This window comes from Pseudorca crassidens, chromosome 20, assembly GCF_039906515.1.
Source record: "Pseudorca crassidens isolate mPseCra1 chromosome 20, mPseCra1.hap1, whole genome shotgun sequence".
NCBI lineage: Eukaryota > Metazoa > Chordata > Mammalia > Artiodactyla > Delphinidae > Pseudorca > Pseudorca crassidens.
Genome location: NC_090315.1, coordinates 59,325,098 through 59,345,399, shown reverse-complemented (window position 1 = coordinate 59,345,399; position 20,302 = coordinate 59,325,098). Strand labels below are relative to the sequence as shown.

The 20,302-nt window shown below is 64.8% G+C and overlaps 1 protein-coding gene across 13 annotated transcripts in view; it reads right to left on the bottom strand.

The window, feature by feature from the left end:
• The window catches only part of GSE1 (Gse1 coiled-coil protein), a 420,023-nt gene that overhangs the window by 23,398 nt on the left and 376,323 nt on the right, over positions 1-20,302 (bottom strand). For 8 of the 13 annotated variants that reach the window (XM_067719404.1, XM_067719403.1, XM_067719405.1 and 5 more), the window contains 2 exons: positions 13,201-13,419; positions 2,697-2,896 (listed from right to left, as the gene is read on the bottom strand). In XM_067719404.1, the coding sequence (XP_067575505.1) occupies positions 2,697-2,896; positions 13,201-13,419 (419 nt within the window). Of the gene's footprint in view, positions 1-2,696; positions 2,897-13,200; positions 13,420-13,859; positions 15,010-20,302 lie in introns of those variants that run through there. The other 5 variants (XM_067719406.1, XM_067719412.1, XM_067719414.1 and 2 more) reach the window with 2 other exon arrangements.

The window sequence follows — 20,302 nt, the reverse complement described above, 5'->3', positions numbered from 1 at the left end:
AGGGGCCCCAGGCAGCCCCTGTCCCAGGGGAGGGGCCCCGAACGCACCAGCCCCAGCTCAACGCCGTCCCCAGAAGCCCCCTTCAACCCCCGGCAGGACAAAGCCCTGCTTGAAGGCGGCTGGGCCAGATGGTACCTTCCCAGCCCAGCCGAGGACAAACAAGGAGCTGGAGAGGAGGGGGGAGGGGTGGACTGGCAGGCAGGGGGTCCAGAGGGCCAGACCCACGTGCCCGTCTGGCTGGAGCCCTGCCAAGCTTATGACAGGCACCTGGGAATGAGGTCACGGGGGGTGGGCCCGGACAGCAGCCCCCAAACCAGGCCAGGCCCAGGAGGCTCAGCCGGCCACCCCGAGGCCCCCGATGGTGGCGTCCAGGCCCCCGCGCCGGCCCGCGGCCGGGCTCGCCCCGAGGAACATCTGCGGGCAGCTCTCATTTCTGAGCAGCGGCTGCAGGCGCAGCTGTAGAGATGAAAGAAGGAAGGAGTGGGGGGGAGGAGGGAGGAAGGGAGGAGAATCCTTCATTCTCTGGTGATTAGAGAGGTTTCCACTAGGCAGCCGGGCAGACATGCCCTGTTAGCTTTAAAACAGACTATTTGTCATTGCATCTGTCCTTCCACAGCTCCCGCTACCTGGGAAATACCGGTGACCCCGGTGCGCGGGAGGGCCCCCCGTGACTCACGTGCCGGGACTTCAGGAAGCCCCCCTCCCCCCTCACTACTCTGCTCTTCCTGGTCTCCCCCTCCCCAGGCGGATTCAATTCTCTGCTGAGCCTTTGTGCCGGGGCCGACGAGCTGCACGTCACCCACTGATCCAGCTCCCTTCCCGCCGCCCTCCCTGGTGGCACTAGTGTTTCATTAACCACCGCCTTGGTAAGTGGCTGCAGAGAGCCACCGCGGCCCTTCCTCTGCGGGTTACTCGGTGTTTCTGAGGCAGTGAGGACCCCCCTCCACCCCGAGGAGGGCTGAGCTTGGGGGGAAGGGGCCCAAGGCCAAGGCACCTGAGTGTCCAGGAGGGGGTCGCTTAGGAGGCTCCTGGGTCTGGATAGCAGCTGCTGGGACAGGGGACAGGACCAGAGGGGAGGATCTGGGCCGTGGGTGGCCGTCACCAGCCAGGGCCAAACCAGGGACGTGGCAATAGGATCAGAAACCATCTGGGCCCCCGGGAGTTAGGGGAGACGCAGGTGGTTAGGGCCCCGAGGTCGAGGCTGGTCGCCAGGTGGCAACGGGCCCCTCTGGAGGCAGGAGATGCTGGTGAAGACCCCTTGTCTTCCCTCAAACCAGGACTGCGGCGTCTTGGGCATCTCCAAACCCCTCTGGCCAGGATCCGCTCACCAGGCCCTGCCCTGGCTCTCCTGCCTCCAAACTGCACTCGGGGTAGAGCGACAAAGCCAAGGCAGCAGCTTCTAGGCGGGCACGGGGGCCTTGGCCAGGTGACGACCCAGCAGTGTCTATCACCTCGGATGTGGGAGTCAAGCTACGGTCCCCCCTGGCCTATCTCCAGGAATTCAGGGGGTCCCCACTGGGCTCCGTGGTCAGGACCTGCCTGAGGGTGGCCCCCTCTGTGGACGGAGGCTGGCTCCCCCCACCTCCAGGGCAGAGAAAAGACAGACCCTGAGTGATGTCCAGCTGGGGCCCTGGGCCCATCCCCCCACCCGCCCCAGCAGGGCAGAGAGCTGCGAGGGGGGCGAGGGGAGAGTTCCACCCTCCCCGCTCCCCCCCCACTTTCTCTGTGGTTTAATTAGTATTTCCAAGTGGTGCTATCCCTCTGGGAACTCCAGAAAAATCCAGGAGACAAGCACAGGGACAGTGTTCTTAGTTAGGAAGGGCCCCTCCAGGCTGGGAGCACCGGAGCTGGGGGCGGGTGGTGGAGGTAGGCAGGTGCAGGGGCAGCTCCCAAGGCCACGAGCTCCTTCTGCACAGCCACGTCACACCAGGGACCCACCCCCCCAAGCGCGGGAAAGGGCCTCCTGAGGCGGGCGGACTTCGAAAGTTAAGACAGAAATAGGAAATCTGATCTGTGAAAATACGGGCTGGTATTTTCGCTATTTCGATTCCTTGTTTGTGCAATAGAGAATAATCATAACAGCTATTGTCTATCTAGTGCTTAGGACGTGTAAACACCATTTTAAGCACTTTGTCCCCCAAGACTTCTATGTTGGAGTCCCAGCCCCCAGGACCTCGGAAAGTGGCCATATTTGGAGACAGGATCTTTGAACAGGTAATTAAGGTAACACGAGGTCACGAGCATGGGCCCTGATCCAATAGGACTGGTGTCCTTATAAGAAGAGGAGATTAGGACACAGACACACACAGAAGGAAGAGCACAGGAAGAGAAAGGGAGAAGACGGCCGCCTACACACCGAGGAGAGAGGCCTCAGGAGAAACTGACCCTGTCCCCACCTGGAACTTGGGCCTCCAGCCTCTAGAATAAATCTGTCTTAAATAAGCCCCCATCTGTGATGCTCTGTGAGGCTCGTTTTGGCAGCCCAAGACCACTAACGCCCATGAATCTTCTTGAATCACACAGACCCTCCAGGTAGGTGCTGTACTTACACCATTTTGCAGAGAAAAAGACAAGCTCAGGGAAGTGAGCTGGGGCAGGGGATTTCAACCCCGAAACCCAGCCCCGCTCCGCGGGAGGCCGCCTCCCCAGCGCCTGTGGCACATCCGGCCCCCCCCAAGCCCCCTCCCCACACTCACCTGCCGGCTTTCGCTCCTCCACACGCCATTGACGGTCTTGGTGGGGGCGATGGTCACCACGGGGGGCGTGCTAGGGACGCTGTGGCCCCCGGGGGGGACGATGATGGGGCCCATGGGCACGCGCTTGGGCGTGCTGGCTGGAGAGCTGTGGTTGGTGGCCGGAGAGGAGACGGGGGACGACTCACTGCTCAGTGAAGACCCTGCGGGAGAAGGACACAGCAGCCTGAGCGGGTGCCCCCCGGCCCCCAGCAGCCGGGCAGGGGCACATGGGCTCCTGCGGACGCCCCGCCCCAGCCTGGGATCTGGGCGGTACCTCCCCACCCCCACCCACGGACAGGGCCTCCCGTGCCCCATGCTGCTCACCGCAAGCCTCCCCCCCCACAATGGGAGAAAGAGCCGGGGGCGGAGCAAGTGTGGCTCGACGAGTTACACCCACGGCAGCTGGGGGCCGTGCGCGACACCCCGGGTCACCGGGGCTGATGTGGGCCGCTGGGCGCAGGGTGAGTGAGGGGCCTGCTGAACCTGCCCCACAAGAGGCAGCAGCTGCACGTGAGGCTCTGAGCGAGGGGGTGGGCACGCCCGAGGTGCACAGAAAGGCCCGAAGTTCTCCCTGCGAGCCCCCTGTGTGCTCGAGGGCGGGCGTCCTAGCTGCTGGACGGGCCTGGCAGAGTGGGGAACAGGCGAGGGCGTGGCTGACGAAGGCTTGTATTTTCAAAATACCGAACGCGTTCATTTCAAGTTCTAAGAACTGAGTTACGATCCGGCGCTGAAAGCATACAGGTCGGTGGTTTTGGGCACATTCACAGCGTTGTGGAAACGACACCATTATCTGATTTCCATCACCTCCAAAAGAAGCCCCACCCTCAGCATCACCCCCATGTGCTGCCCCCCGAGGTGGGTGGTGTGGAGGGTGGCAGGAGGATGGGATTGGTTTAGCTCCTGGCAGGGGCACAGGGTCGTGGTGGTGCGTGGGGTGGGAGGAGAGGGCGGGGCCCGGGGGGCTGGGAGGAAGTCACCCATTTGCAGCCAGGTTGGCCGGCAGCTGCTCCTCCCGCGAGGGGCGGGGCCGCCTGTGAGCGAGGGGTGGAGGTGCGTCCCCCCTCCCCCACCCCCAGCGCCCAGGCTCGCCCCAACGTCACCGCCCGGTGGGATATCTATCCCGGCAGGCGGGCAGCAGAGTGGCCCCTGAGGGCTGGAGCTGCCGGCAGGGCCTGGTCCTGGGGTCCCCGAGAGTCACACCCAGGCCCAACGAGATTCGGCCGTGTGCACATCCACACCCCGCACTGCTCTGGGCTGCAGTCTGGGGACAGAGGAGACCCCTCACATGCCCCCCCCCGAGGCCCCATGGCCCACAGGCCCCCGACACAAACCCCACCGCACCTGAGAGCCACGGAGAGCACCCAGGGCCCTGAATCTGGGGCAGGCCAGACAGGGGACCCCCAGATTTTACTACACAGCAGAACTTCAGCTCGTCCCAGGTACCGCGCTCGCCCATGGTCACGGGGGTTGCATGAGCTCGGGCGGCCCGAGGAGGTGGACCTGGCCGAGGAGACTGCTGACGACAGTCCCAAGCAGCAGCCTGGACACGCGCCATCTTGCAGAGCTCCCCTCTGACGGGCTCAACTGGGCGGCGTCTGTCTGCGGGAGCCCCACGTGGGGCACCTGGGGCCTCGGGGCGGGGGGGGGGGGGAAGCTGGGGCCAGCAGACTCCCCCCTCCGCAAGCAGCACATCCTCCCTGGATTTTGTTCAGAACCTTCCTGGGTCCCCGGGACCAAGACCCGCGTCTTTTCTCCAAACCATCTCGAGTGGGCACACTCCTGCTACCTAATCAAACCTCTGCTCGAAGGGGAGGCACGGCAGCCTACAGCTCAGGGTGCTGGGAGACAGTCACCCCTCCCTCTGCCCCAGAGGCCCCGACCGTCGAGGCGCGGGCTCAGCAGTGACCAGGAGGCAGAGTGGTCGGAAGCCGAGGCCCCACGGACCCTGGGACAGAGCTTCGCCCTGAGCAGCGTGCTTCCCTACGCTTGTGCACAGCTTGAACAACTGTACGGGGCAGCCCCACGGGGAGACACCCGGGCCAGCCAGACCTGCCCCCAGCCGAGCCGCTCGCCAGCCCCAAGAACGATGCTGAGGCCAGGCGCCCCCTTCACCTGCAGCCCTCACCGTCAGTGCCCGGCCAGTGGGCAGTGAGGAGGCACCTGAAGGCTGCTGCCCCTGACGTGTGACCCCCGATTCCCCAAACAGATCCGCCGACCACGGCCCACACAATTCTGCAACCCCAAGTCGGCCGGGCCAACCACCGAGACCCAGCACCAGGTCAGGATCCCAGCCGTGGGGCAAGTTCCAGCCTCGGTCAGCTGTCAGTACCGCCCGCCTGGGGACAGCCGACAGGCGACAACGTCGGCGGCCTTCCTTTCCCAGTGGGACAGCCGCCAAAGTTTTGAAACGAGCTGTGTCTGCCAGGTTGGCGGGGCCCACCCGAGAAGCCAGCTTCCAGGGAGAAGCAGGAGGCAGGCGGCGGGCTGACCAGGCCGGGAAACCCCTGTACCCTGAGCGCTCACCAGGTTTGTGCAACTTGGAGAAACTGGGAGCATCTGTCTCCCCACCACCGCCCACGCCCTGGCACGGTAACCCCGCTCCTGGGGCCCCAGCAAAGCAGGCTGCCGTCCACCAAACACGCAGGCGGGCGGCCCCTACGAGAAACTCCCGCCACGTCCACCAGCAGCCGGAAGGACACAGCGGGGAGGGGGTAAAAAGCCACCAGAGCTCTCGGCCACCAAGCAGGAGGACCTACCGTGTACCCAGCCTGCACCCCGGGCCGCCCTGTGTAAACTCCGCCTGGGGGTAGAGGGAGCGAAAAGAAAGAAAACAAACACACCGAGAACCCCACCAGTCAAGGGAGAGGCTGCACTGCCTGGAGAAAACGGTGGGGTCAAGCCCAGGTGGGCTCTGCTCCTCGAGGGGCCGGGCAGACGGGGGGAAGCTGGAGCAGACACTTCAGAGCCCCAGCCTGTGCCAGCCCCTGGGGCCTCACAGCCAGGAGGGCCCGGTGGCCACGCCACCTGAGCACAGAGACTCAGGGCCACCTGGCTCCCGACCCCGCCGCTCCCCCGTCCCCGCCCACCTCTCAGATCACCCCCCTCCGGCCTCCAAGCCCCCGCCCCACGCCATTAGCAGGTCTCCACGGATCAGCATCGTTTCCAAGCGCTGGGCAGTGAGTGAGGAAGGAGGAGGGGAGGGCGAGAGACGGAGCCTGGGGGCCAGGTGCCCCTGCCCGCCCGGAGGCCACGGGCGATTAGCAGCCTCGTCCCTCAGGGGCGGGCCGGACGCCTCGCTCGGCAGCCAGATCGATGCCTGACCACGCAACCGCCAATTAGCGCGATCGCCCCCGACCCCGTTCTCAGGGCGGCGCGAGCTGTAATGAACCGGCGGTACACGGCAGGCGGCAGCGAGCCCCGCGCGGGTGCGGAGGGGGTGACTGTGCACAGCGCTCCGTGTCACCTCTGTCATCTGACCTCGCGGATTAGCGCCCGAGGCCCCCTGAGCCCATGTAATTAACAGCTGAGACACCGAAGTCGCTGTGAGGGGAGATGGAGACAAGCCTGGAAACACAAGTGCAGCATGTCAGCTCCCTAGACGCCACCCGAACGACCTGAAGCACCCACTGGGCGCCCTAAACAACGGCTCCTGTGCCGGGACCACCCCTGCCCGGCGCACTGCAGAGTGTGATCTCAGTGCCGCCGCACAGCCCTCCCTCTCCCCGGGCACAAGCCTGCACTGAGTCAGGCCGCCTCACCCGGGGAGGGATGGAGAGCCGATGAGGGACAACGGTCACCTGATGTGCTCCCTAAAGGAGGACCCCTGGGACGCCTTCCCGAGACGCCCCCTCCCGTGGCCAGAGCCGCAGCACCACAGGGCCAGCCCAGGTGCCGGTGACAGATTATGGAGCGAGCGCCAAGCAGCAGGGGTCCCCCCGCCGGGCTGAGCCTCGCCCAGACTTTCACTCGGTGCAGGCAGGGACCCGCCAGCCACGAGCACGTGCAGATCCCCACCATCATCACGTGGAGGCGGGGAATGAGGTGGGGGACCCCCTGGACTCCCCGCAGGCCGGGCGCAGCGGCGACAGCCGGGCACACGGCACATGCAATGGCCCCACCCACCTGTGGGCTCAGGGAGAACCCCCTGAGAAAGAGCCGCAGGGCTGCCCTCTGCCCGCTTCCCTTCCTGGAAGAGGCCCTCCCGGCCTGCCTGCCAGCTCCTCTGTGGCGCGGGAACAGCCGGAGGCCCGTCCACCCAAAGCCCCCTCCCAGGAGCCCTCACCCCACCTCATGCCACCAGCGGGCGGGGCACACCTGCCCCAACGTAGCGTCACAGGACGGTCACTAAACCCCAGCCAGCAAAGGCAAGGCGTGGTCCTTCTTACAAGACACACTTCCAGGGGCCCACGATGTGGTGATGAGCAGGACGGGGGCTGGGAGGACGGTGGGCTTCCGCTGTGCTGAGGGGCACGAGGGGCCGAGAAGGGGCGCATCCAGGGACAGGAGAGGAACTGGGGGCGAGAAGGCGGAGGGGGCTTCAGAGGGGGGGGCAGGGAAAGTCGCTGTTTCAGCCACACGGCCTGGGGAGGCCTCTTGTCCCAGCGTCTCAGGGCCGGGCAGCCCCCATCAGGGCAGGCGCAAGCCCCCCTCTCCTCTGAATCCCCGGCCCAGAGCACAGAGAAGGAGGGCGGGGCGCCGAGGACGCCCCTGTTCGCTCACACCTGTGCCACGAGACAGATGGGGCTGCAGACACGCTGGGAAGCCCAGCCCCGCCGAGCCCTGCGGCCACACGACTGACACGCACGCGTGTCCGCTCACTTGTTTCGCTGCGTTCTTTGAAAGAGGCAGGCTTCAGATGGCAGAACAGGGGCGCCTCCCCCCCGCTCCTGACTCAGGCCGGCTGAGTGAGGCACCACTGGCGGGCAGAGTCCCACCTCCAACCCCGACAGAGGGAGGGATGCTCCCGCCTCCTCCAGGGGCCCCAGGGAAACCAGACCCACCCGCAAAGCCGGCGACAAGATGAGGTGAGGCCGCGGCCGGCAAACACGCCTGCAGAAAGGCACGCTCCCTCCCGCTTGGGCTCGGGGTCCTGGGCCGCGCCGCCCTTGCCAGCCTGCTTGCGTCGGGTCCAAACAAAGCCGGGGTCCGTCAGTCACTTCTCTTGCAGGCGGCGAAAACGGTGCTCGTGCCCTCGGGAGACCAGCTCCCTGAGGCCGCTCGGTGCCCCCCACACCCCGCCGGGAGGGACGGACGGGAGACCAGCTCCCTGAGGCCGCTCGGTGCCCCCCACACCCCGCCGGGAGGGACGGGACACGTGGGATGTGCACAGGCCGTGTGGCTTTGGAGCCCACCCTGCTCCTTCCGCGCCGCCCCGCCGGCAAAGGGGCCGAAGATAGACGCCAAGGGCACTGCTGCGGGACGCCTCAGTCAAGGGGGCCCCGGCCTGTCACTGCCGAAGGGTCCCACGGGTACAGCCGGGACCAACGTGGGGCCCAAACCTTCAGCCCGAGGCTCCTTCCAGAATGTGCTGTGTGGGCCTGGTCACGGCCTGGGACTCCCTTTCTCCAAAGAGGCAAGACGAGGGTCGAGGTGACAGGGAGCGGATGCCCTGGGCCTGCGCGCACCCACGCTGTCAGGACGTCTGGGAGCAGCCGTGGCAACTCCTCCGGCCCGGACAGGACGGGCTGTCCCCCAAACGGGGTCAATCTGGGCCTCGAGACACGTGCACAGCAACTCAGCCCCGCCCTCAGCCATGGAAGCACTCGCCTTCCTTTGCCGGCCCCTCAAGCCCTGGCTGCACCGCAGGGGTGGGGGAAGGTGGGGATGGCCGGGATTGGGGTGACGGCGTGGGTGGATCTCATCTGCTGCACACGGCGCCGCACCTGGAGCTAGCGTGTTCTTCCTACGTCGGCAGAATCTACGGAGTAGAGACGTTATCCTCAGCCTCTGTTGTTTTTTTACCTTTTTTATTTTTGGCTGTGCCGTGAGGCATGCGGGATCTTAGTTCCCAGACCAGGGATCGGACCCACGTCCCCTGCATTGGAAGCACCGAGCCCTAACCCCTGGACCACCAGGGAAGCCCCTAGACGCTACCCTCATCCTGAGGACACAAGGCAGCTCCGAGAGGTAGAGCACCGTGCCCAGGCCACACAGCAAGGGCGTGAACCAGAATCTGCCGGCGTCCGTGTCCACCCTGCTGGGCGCCCGTGTCAGACTGGGTTACAGGGTCAGGCAGATATGGCCCCTCCCCCTCCCCGGACAGGCAGGCCCTTCGAGTCCCCCAGGGACAGACACCCGGCCCCCCGCTGGCCGACAGGCACGGAGCAGGACCTTGGGGCTGCAAAGAAGCCTCAGGAAAGATGAAAACCCAGCGGGGGCCAATGTCTCCTCCTCGCATCCCCTCTCTGGGGGCAGAGCAAATGATGGGCACGTGGATTACTTGCTCTGAACTGGATTTTTAAACTGCAGCCTGGAGACACGACGTGAGGAAAGACATCAGCCGGGGAAGCAGAGGGGAGAGCCGGGCCACGGCTCGGGGTAAGACGCTTCCGCAGCGTGGGGGGCGGCGGGGCCGGAGGAGAGGGTCACGAGGCAGCCGGAGGCGCCCAGGGCTGCGGTCAGCACCCAGGCGGCCCGCGGCTGACCAGCATGGGCCGGGCAGCAGGAGGGGCCTGCGGGGGTGTGGGGGGAGGGCTGTGGCCTCGGCTGTCTTGGCTCTGCCGTCGGGCCCGCCTCTCCCACCACCTCCCTGTGCAGGAGGGGACGCCGTACCTGCTCCACCTGGGACCTCTGCCCTTGGGGACAGGGCCCTCTGGGGTCAGCCATGGGGTCCTGGGTCACCCCGAAGAGACGGGGGCCTCGCCCTTAGGGAGGGACAGCTGCGGCAGAGGCGGTGGCTCCCTTCTCTGGGAAGGTGGACATGGATGCCAGGGTGGGGCAGGAGGCCGTGGAGTTCCCAGAGTCCCCTCTGCTGCCTACGGCTCGGGACACCAGAGCCCAAAGCTCTCGGCTTTGCCCACCAGCAGGACGGACAGAGAACAGAGGCCAGGGCTGTGCTGGGAACGCAGTGGGAGACTGCCCTGTACTCAGCAGGTGCTCGATAAACGCTCACTGCCGCGATGCGGGAGGGGAGAGCCCTTGCTGGGTCCACCTCCTCACACACCTGGTGCCAGGTGTGCGGTGCCAACCACCCGCGAGAAGTGTGCCGTGCGTGGACAGCCCTGCAAACACCGGTCTGAGAGCGGAAGCCGCAGGGCTGCGTGCGTGGACAGCCCTGCAAACACCGGTCTGAGAGCGGAAGCCAGCCGCGGGGCTGCGTGCGTGGACAGCCCTGCAAACACCGGCCTGAGAGCGGAAGTCAGCCGCGGGGCTGCATGCGCCCACAGGCGACAGGTGTCCAGACAGCGGGTCCTGGCTGCCAGGGCCGGGGGCGGCGTGGGGACAGGGTTTCTTTTAGAGGTGACAAAACATGCTAGAATTAAGAGTGATGGTCGCAGAACTCTGAATGCACAAAAACCCACTAAATTGTGTCCTTTAAAAGATGAATTTTCCGGGACGTGAATTATACCTTAAGAAGTTATTAACAAGCAAAAAAATCAACCCCTCCCCCGCCATCACCAAAACGTCCCCCTTGGGCTCTCTGGTCCCCGGTGGAGAGGCAGGCAGGGGAGCTGGGGGGCTGCTGGCTCTCCCCCCTGTGCCCCTACAGCCCCCAGGCTTCCAGAAGCTGACAGCCCACATCTCCACTCTGTCCCCCGCTCTGTGGGGAGCACAGAGCCCCCCCCAGGGCTCCCTGCACCACTGTGGTGGGTGCTGGGGGGTGGGAAGGGGGTGCCCCCCCCTCCCCCGCCAGGACCATGCACTCAGTCTTGCCGTCCTAAGTCCGGCTCTCCACATCCACTTGGAAAGGCTGAAGGAGCAGCAGTTGAGGAGCACAGGGCGTGTCCTCACCAGCTGTGTGACCTCACGCTCATGACCTGACCTCTCTGAGCCTCAGCTTCCCCACCTGTACAATGGGCCGACGACTCTGGGCTGCCAGCCAGTTCTACAGACGGGAGACAGCCCATCAGAGCTGGGGCAACTCCGTGAGAAAAACGGGGACCAGGCATGGGATGTGGCCCAGAGGATGCTCCAGAGAGTAACTGAGCTCATTTCTTCAAAGCACAGCCCCACTGGGGTGCACCAGCTGGTGCACTGCCAGTGAATCTCATCGCTGCTGCTTGAAACTCCAGACTTTGCCTGGGGCCCCCAGAGTCAGAAATGAGGTCACAAGTCCCCAGGACACACACAGAGTCACTGGAGCATCAGGGCAGCCCAGGGTCCAAATACTGAGCACCCCCCAACCCAAACCTCGGCTTTCTCATCAGAACGATGGGAATAGCCTCGGGTCAACCAGCGGCGGACAGCACAAGCTCAGGCCGGCGTGGCTCGCCCCTCTCCTCTCTCTCCTGATCCTCTGTCACAAAGCTCCCGGGCGTCACGTAGAACACCCAGATCGCAGCCCCCGGGGAGCAGGGTCCGCCCCACAACGGCACACGCTGCTCCCGGCCAGCGAGGCCCGGCCGTCTCCGGCACGTGGGCTGTCCACCGGCCCATTATTCGAGCCGGATGCTGGGGCCAGCCTGGGGCAGCAGAGAGGAGACGGAGGCCACCAAGGCAGGCTCTCGCGTGAGCCACGCCCGCAGACCTCTCCACCGCCCACTTGGCAAGGAGGGTAACGCGCCCTTTCACTGCCACATCCTCTACAGATGGGGGGTGTCACCCCAGGATGAGCCCAGCTGCCCGGGAGCGGACACAGCTGTTGGCTGAAGCCCTGACGCTCGGGGGTGACTCAGCCAGATGGCCCCAGTGTCTCCCACGTGCTGACAGTTGTCTTTGAAAGCTGCGACAGCCCTGTTTCTCCACCTCCTGGAATGCCGGGAAGGAAGACACCAAAGCAGAGACCAAGTTCTGCCCTGGGGGCTTCGCGTCGACTCTGAAGAGACCCCCCAAGTCTCGGCCCCAGCTCAGGGTGCCACTGTGCACGCTACTCCCGGGGTGCTCGCAGCCAGCCCAGGACGTCTGTTCTGGGGGCCTCGCCGGCACGGAGCTCACCGTATCTGCTCTCCGGCCGCGTGGCCAAGGAGTCCCGTGGTGGGCAAGGAGGGGCACGCGTGCAGGGACTGGGAAGGTCTGTCTGGGTGGACAGAACAGCCCAGGGCAGGCGGACACCAGCAGTGAGGGCGATCCCTAGCAACGCAGAAACCGGGCCCCGAAGGCCTTCGCTCCCGGGCCACATCCACGCTGCCCGTCAACTCCTGTCTACCCCCCTCACATTCCTCCTCCGTCCAACAACCACGTGATCAGCAAGGGTGTGGAGACAAGTCAGATTCAGAAATCAGCAGACCCTCAGCCACCCCGGTCAGGGCAAATGTCCGCTCTGCTGAGCTAGAGACCCCAGAGTCCACAAAGACAGACAGAGTTCCCACACACGTGTTCTTTGGGTGCCCCAGAGGGCCTGGAAGCCAGGACGCCAAGCCCTGGACATTTGGGGCAAGGCAGATGGCCGGCAGAGGCACCCAGGGTCTCTGCTTCCTCCGCCCGGGAGGCCGACCCCCTGCCTCCAAGCAGTGAGTCCAGAGGGTGCCTGAGAGGCCTGCACCAGAACCCGCAACGGCCCAGGCCTCCCAGCAGCTCTGGCTGCAAACTGCCCGCCAGCCCCACTCCTCCAGCCAGCAGCTCTTGGACTAACAGCCCTAGAAGTGCCCGGAGCCAGAGCTGTAGCGAGCCTCGTCGTACAAACAGGAAGGCGGAAGCTCAGAGAGGGTCAGCACTTGCCCAAAGTCACAGAGCACGTCACTGCCCACCAGGAGCTGGGGCTCCGGACCTCTGGGGGACACCTGTCCATGCCACCCCAAGACCCCTGCCTTGGACGGATTAAGCTGCGCCCCCACTTTGGGGCACTCGGGATAAAGAGGGTTTCCAGAGACCCTGCTCCCTGCCACGTCTGGAGGGGGTATCAAGGCCTGCTGCTCCCGGGAAACATGCCACCTGGGAAGAGGCCCCCGGGGCAGGCTGGGGGCTCCTGAGGGACGCATCGGGGTGCAGCACATCCACCCTCTGAAGCCACAGCTGCCGGACGCCCCCTCGGTGGTCCTACAGCCAAAGAAGGACAGAGCAGCAGAGAGCGCGGGAAGCAGGAGCAAGCAGAGCTGCTGGGGCCGCTGGGCTCACCGGACGGGCGGGGGTCAGACAGCGCGGTCCCCGCCAGAACGAGGCAGCACGAGAAAAGCCAGCACGTGTAGACGCGGGCGTGCAAGCACGTGGGCGGGAGCGGCCCCGCCCCCGGAGCCCCGTGCACGTGCGGGGCGGCGGCTCGTGGGACCGGCTGTGCCCCCCGAGCGCAGGAGCCGCGAGGCCTGGGCAGGAAGGAAGGGGCCGCTCTCTCCCCCGCTTCGTGGAGCCGCCCGGCGGGCGCGCCTCTTACCTCTGGGCTCCTCCGCCTGTTTGGCGAGCTTGCGCAGCGCGGCAGCAAAGCTGGAGGACGGCGCGGCCTGGGCCGACAGCGCGCTGCTGGTGGCGGGGCTGCCACTGGGCACCAGGGCGCCATTGAGCGGCGAGGGGGTGAGGGGGTTGACGGTGGCGGTGGTCCTGGTCGCGGTGGAAAGCATCCCTAGTGAAGGGGACTTGGGCTCATGGCTCATGCCTGAAACAGGAAAAGAAGAACCAGAAGTCACCCAGAGAGCAGGAGGGCCCGGCACCGGAGCGGGGTCTGCGCGGCCTGGGGGGCCGGTGCCAGTGGGCGGCATGCGGGGAGCGGGAGCTGAGCCGGAGGCCCCGGCAGCACAGGAGAAACGGAGCAGAGCCAGCGCTGCGCAGAGAACGGGGGCGCGACCCCGGCGTCCGCGGGCAGCCCCACCCTCTCGGCTCCGTAAGCGAAGAGCCGCTGTGCCCAGGACCCCTGTGAGTCCAGATGCCCAACGGCTCATCCCGGCCCGAGCCGACAGCCTCTCCGGAAGATCTGAGAGCATCCCGACAGGCGTGGGGGACGGAGACCAAGGCGCGGGGCCAGTGTCCTCGCAAGAAAGAGAACGCCAGAGGCAAGGGAAAGGGCCGAACCACTGACGATCAGGAAGACGAACACACTTCTGCCAGGCCTTCAGCACGTCGCTCTGGAGACAGATGGAGCACATCCTTTTCCTTCCAGAAAAGCAAACAGGCTTGTACGGGCAGGCAGCACAGACCCGGGATCGTCCCAGGCGGGTTGGCTGGAGCCCTCCTGTGCCGCAACCGTCCCCCTTTGAATCCCAAAGCCACAGGCACCCAGCGGGTCTGCACTGAGAAGGTGCCTCAGAGGAGAGAAACAGGCAGAGAACACAGCCACCTGCAGACCCTGCTGCCGTCTCGCCCGGTGCAAACCCCGCCTAGACGCTAAAAGACCCGCGACCGCAGGTCTAAACTGCTGTCCAGGGGAAGCCCCCTTCCCACGGGGGTCCAGGTTCAGGTGCCACGCGGGCCAAGGAGCCGCCACCCGCCAGGAGTGACATCAGAGGCCTTCCCATGAGCCCCCGGCCTTTCATGTCCTGAGGAGGCTCAACCTTCACCCGGCCCCACGCGCCCCACTGACATCGGCCGGGCTCCCTCGCGGGCGGGCGTGAACAGCGCCATAAGTCTTCGGTTAACTTCTCGTGCCCTCTCAGGGGCACCTGCCGCATCCCCGCTCCCTCACCGTGGGTACACTCGAGAGGCGTAGGTCAAGGCGCACGGCCTCGCGGGTGGCACGGGCAACGGGCTGGGTGCAGGGAGAGGTAAACGCACTTGCGAAGCCCCAGACGGAGACCTAGGAGGGACAGCTCCAGGGAACACCCGGGGTCACCTGGGGAGGGGACCTGGCGAGTCATGGGAGGGGTGAGAGCGCACAAGCACAGAGTGTCCCAGAAGATGACAGGGCAGGAACATGTGCTGCCCCCAGGCCACGGTCCCCACCCCAAGGGGCTCTCGGCAACCCCCAGAGCCCACGCCACCTCTGCAGCACTCTGCATACGGTCCAACTCGAGTCTAACTGCAACCTGCTTCCATGCCTGTCCCCGTGGGTAGCCAGGTGAACACTGGGGACCCCACCAGTGGCCAGGCAGGGGTGGGCCCCTGAGACCTGCCCTGTCCCCAGAACTAGCCAGGAGAGGCCGCGGGCACCGACACACGCCCTGAACCCAGGGTCCCGGAGAGCCGGGCCGCGGCCACCATTGCCCTCTCGCCGGGCGGGCGGCAAAAGAGATCTTGGGGGCTCAGCCGCATAAACGGCCACGGCAGGGATGGGGTGGGGGGCGCATAAAAGGCAGTACTGAGGCAGGCGCAAGTTCGAGGGAACACCGTTCTCTCGGGAGAGGGCTCGCACCTCGGAAATAAAGGACCTGCACAAGCGCCCTTGTGCCCAGGCTGGCCTCCCAGCTGCCGGCGGGTCACGTGGGCGGAGCCACGCCAGGCGACAGGCCCCCTGAGCGGCCGGGGCGGCACCAACCCGAGGCTGACCCCGCGTGGCCTCCTCCTTCTGGAAGAACAGGGGAGAGGGTGGGAACCACATGCCCACAGGCACTGCAGGCCCACCAGAGAAACCCGAGAACCCAGCGGGGCGCAGGGTCCCTGCCCCAGCAGGCTGGTCACTAGAAAACACAGGTTCCTAACAAGAGTCCTTTCTCGGCCAAGCCAGCACCCCACCAGCCACTGGAGGGCCGTGGAGCCCGACGGACGCCATGTCCCGGAAGCTCGGCCCAGGCCCCCTCAGCCCCTCTCCTCCTCCACGGACGGTGTGAACAGGGAGGGCAGGAGGTGCTGCCGGCCACGGGGCCTGGAGGTCAGGCTCAGCATGGACCAGGCTGCCACACGCTGGGGCCTGAATCCCGGCTCTGCCACCTGCAGCTGTGTGATGTTGGGCAAGTTACTCGGCCTCTCTGAGCCTCCTCAGTCTCCTCACCTATAAATGGGGGATCTGCCTCATGACGTTAATTCCGTGAGGGCTCAAGGAGGTAAATTCCGTGAGAAGCTCCAGAGCACGGCTGGCGCATCCCAGGAGTCGCTGTTATTATCACGCAGCTGGTCAGCGGACGGGGGCAGAAACCCAGGTCTCGGGTGGGCGAGGGGCTTGGCTAGGCTCACATGGGTCAGGCTGGGCAAAATGGGACCCGACCTGCCGAATCTGTGCCTCCTACCCCCACCCCCATCCCTTCCGTGTCCGGGCCGGGAGTCACACAGCCCAGCTCTCCACATCCGTGAGTGGCACTGGCTGGTCAACGCGAACACACAGGACACCCCGGGACAGAGGGGGACTGGAGCTCTTATCCTGCCGCCTGCGGGGACACCGAGGCCAGGAGCTGTTCGAAGCTAGGTCACAGAGATGACGCAAGGTCACAGAGACGACCCAAGGCCACACAGACAATCCAGGGCCACACAGCTCAGCAGCACATCTAGGACTCGAACCCCATTTCCTGGGCCCAGATGCAATGTTCTCACCACTCATGACACCACCTGACCAGTCCAAGGCCCAACCGTGAGGCCAGACCAAGAGGTGCAACACACTCGGAGCTCAGCTACGCTTGACTACGGTGGTTTAGAAACGTGTCCAAGTCTGGCACTCATCCTTCAAGAGGCGGGGACGAATCCTCTTCTCTCGATGTGGGCCAGACCTCTCAACTCACTTCCACTGAACAGAACACGCCAGAAGCGTGGCGACCGCCAAAGTGAGGTCATCAAAGGCCCCTGGCCACCTCCCTGCGCTCTCCTGGATCACCTGAGCCATGGGGGGGGCGGGGGTCACCTGCCAGGTTGTGAGGATGCCCTAGGTACCTGTAGGGAATCCCACACTCAGGGAACTGAGGCCTCCGGCCAACAGCCAACTGAAGCATGAACCATCTCGGCAGCAGCTCCTCCAGCCCCAGGGGAGCCTTCTGATGAGATCACAGCCCCAGCAACCGTTCCTTTACACCAGGCTCTGGGCCAGAGCCGCCCGGCCGAGCCGCTTCCGGACCCCGACACGTTTAGGTTTGGGATAGCTTGTTACGCAGCATTAGGTAACTGCTAATAGTAACTGCTAATAGTGAGTGCCACCACCACGTTCTCTGTTGATCACGACCCTCAATCTCTATTTCCCTTCCTCTGTGGAAGTTCAACCACCTGCAGATACTCTGTACCTTCTTTACCCCCCGAGTCTCCAAATCGGGCCCCTCTGATGCCATCCAAGGCCATTAACCACCTCCCTCCCCCTTCCCACATTCCTTAGAGAACTAGCCACCACCTTTAAATCCTTTCACCTCTAAGAGAAAGGTGTCACTGTGCCCATTTTACAGAAGGGAGACTCCAGGCTTGGGCCCAAGGGCCGACAGCCAGTCAACATCAGGGCTGGGATTACCTGAACACAGCACCTGTGTCCCACATACATAAAGCTGGTCAGGGCCCAGATCCAGACCCATCCTGGGGCCGCAGGAGGAGGGCCTGGCTCTGCTCCACCCCACAGCCCACACCGCATGCTGCCTCCAGACAGAGGGGAGGGGGGCCGGCAAAGCGAGGCAGGCGAAGCGGTCCTCACCTCCCAGTGACCGGTCCCCGTGGCCCAGGGAGCAGATGTGGAGGGCTCTGCCTAGTGGCCCTGTGACAGGCTGGCCAGCTGGTGACCCAGCGGACATGCTGTGACCGTCAGCTGCCAGCGCTGGGCAGGATGGTACACGGGTGCTCGAATAAGTGGGGAGCAGCCATGGGGCAAATCCCGGGGCAGACCCCAAAGTGTCCCGGGCCCCTTAAGGCCACGGGTGGGGGTCTTCAGGTGACAGCAGGAGGAACAATTTTCTCATTTTTAGCCTTTTTACTTCTCTCTGTTCTAGTTTTTCTGTAGTGAAGCAGGTTTTTAAAAGTGGGGGGCCCACAAACAGACTTGCCTGCATGAGTTTGGAATAACCAACAGGGGGCTGGGGTCTTCCCCAGACCGGGGCCTCCTGCGGGGCAGATGCGGGAGCTGAGGGAACTGGGGTGCCCCTCCTGGAACCCAAACCCTCACCGACAACCCCCGCCTTTCCCTGGTGACCAGGGTTCTGGGGGGCAGACCCACCCTCTGCCCCTCCTGGGCCAGCCGCCACCTGAAAGTCACTGCCACACTCCTGCTGGCATTCAGCGATGCCCCACCCCACCGAGCCTGCTCTCCCCCCTCCTTCGAGCCCGGCACGTGCTGCACAGGCCCCATGTACAGCGCCCCCAGGCTCCTGGGGCTCCCCCAGAGCTAGCGTCCCTGTCGTGGTGTCAGTCGTGGTCTCTGGAGCAGCTTCGGGCCAGGAACGCTGCTCTGCTGATGTCAGGTCACTCAAAATAGAATTCCAAATGAGCAGCCTCGTTAGGGGAGTCTAAAATTAGCATCCCTCCTCGGCATGTGTGCATCGTAAGGGAGGAGAGGCGAGGCAGGGGCCCGAGGGACCACCGGCAGCTGGGGTGACGGCCCCCTTGCACCTAGGACGGGGAAGGACAAAGGCCAAATTCGGGGGACCCAGAGACCCCGTAAAGGGTCACCTTGGACCTGCTGGGGATCGACACGGCCTCCAGGAGCACACCCCCCGCCGTGTGCCTCGCACCCTGAGTCACAGGCTCACGGTCACTTCAGGGCTGCTCTGCCCCCAGCCCTGCACAGGCAGGTGGGTCCCACACCCCGCCACAGGTGCCACCACGACCGTGGAAGCCCCAGCGGTGCGTGGAGAGGAGAGGAGAGGAGAGGAGAGGAGAGGAGAGGAGAGGGAGCCTCGGGCAGCCCTGCACCCTCGAGAAGCCCCGCAGAGCAGGGGTGGTGCCTATCTTCCCCCACGCCGCCATCAGAGAGGTATTTATTAACTTCTGCGCTCCTGGCCATCGACTGAGTTCTTGTCTACATTATCAGCTCATGTAAATTCATTATCCTAACAGCTGGGAATAGGCACCACAGCACGAAGGCCAATGACGGATGAGGGCCGGGGGCTGGGGCGGCCCTGGGGGCAGGGCCAGAGCTCCCTCTCCAGCTGTACCAGCCCCTGACGCACGGGGAGCCCAGGTGGCCTCCTGGCCGCCTCATTTGCATCACATGCTGCTGTCTACCTCCCGCCCCCTCGACCCCCCAGGAGAAAGAGCCGCCACAGCCAGACACCCAGAGCTGAGAGCCCCTGCCCTGTGCTGAGAGCAGGAGAGGAAAGGCCGCCAGGCCGCCAGCGCGCACCGCATCTGCCAGCCCCCTCCTCCCTCGCGTGGTGTCGGTCTTTAGAAGCAAGGACGGCCCGGCCCAGGACTGCCATCACCCTTCCCGCTCCTTCTACCAAAGTGTGGTGTCCTTAACCAATACCCTTTCCTCTTCCCTGCCCAGGTTTCTAACACGGCCAGAAGCAGTACAAAGCTTAAACCAAAAGAAAAGAAAGAAAAAAAAAGAAAAGAGCAAAGACGACAAATCCAAGTGCAGAGGGGCGAGCTGGGCTGATGGCTTGGCAGACGGGTTCCGGAACCACCTTGTCCCGGTGCTTCCGAACAGACCCCGATGGACTCTGAACGTTCCCAACAGCTGGACTTAAGGGGCGGGGGGGGGGGAGGGAGGCCCCAACACTCCATTAAACATGGTCGCGGCGCGGCTCCCCGCCCTGCGTGAGGGCGGAGGGTGTTATTAATCAGTGCGCCGCAGCCTCCCTCCGGCCTCCCACCGATCCCGTAATTACCGCTGCCTTCGCGCCGCTGTTCCGCGGCTCCAGACCTCAGGCCTGCTCCCTCCATGCTCTGTAATTACAAGCTAATAGCCGAGATGCACTTTCTGCTGGCTCCCGGTTCAAGCACCAACCCGCCCCGCTTCCCCCGACAGCCACCCCCCACCCCGGGTAATTACACCCCACGGGGCCGGGCCCGGCAGGGCCTCAGTTTCAGGCCCGCGTGCGCAATCTGGACTTGGATTCTCTAATCACCCCCCTTGGTAATTTTTCATTACCGCAGAGAGAAATGTTTGTGAACAAATACAAGTGTCCCCCAGCTCGGGGCCTCCATGCCACTGCCCTGCCCCCCAAAAGGGGCGATACTTCTGCAGTGCTAACAAGGCTGGGGTCACCTGAGCAGAGACCCCAGCAGGCGGCGGCGGGGGGCACCACGTGATCCCGGGAGCCCGAGCGGCTTCATAATAAATTCATTATTACGTTTGCCTTTGGCGTGTCCCGAGCTCGCTCGCACGAAGCAAGTTTTCTTGGGGATGGGGGCAGGGGCGGCGCCTGGGAGAGTCAGGAAGGCCTCTGGCTCCCGGACGCACACGGGTGGCCTGCTTCAGGCCTTAATGTTCTCTTCCAGTGACGGCCACCCTCTCAGGTTGTAGGTTTCCAAGGGGACTGAGGCCTTTTCTTGCCCGGGGTCCCAGAACTGGACGTACTCCCCAAGGCTAAGGCCCCAGTAACCGGCGGACCGAGCCAAAGCCATTTCGTTTTGGTTTGGGGACGGCCGTAGCAGATGGCCTGGATCCTGACCCGGAACCAGAGGGAAGGACTGAGGGGGGGATCGGGGGGAGGCCAGCCTGTGTGTCCAGAGACGACCCTGGCCGGGGAGTAAAATGAGTAACGAGG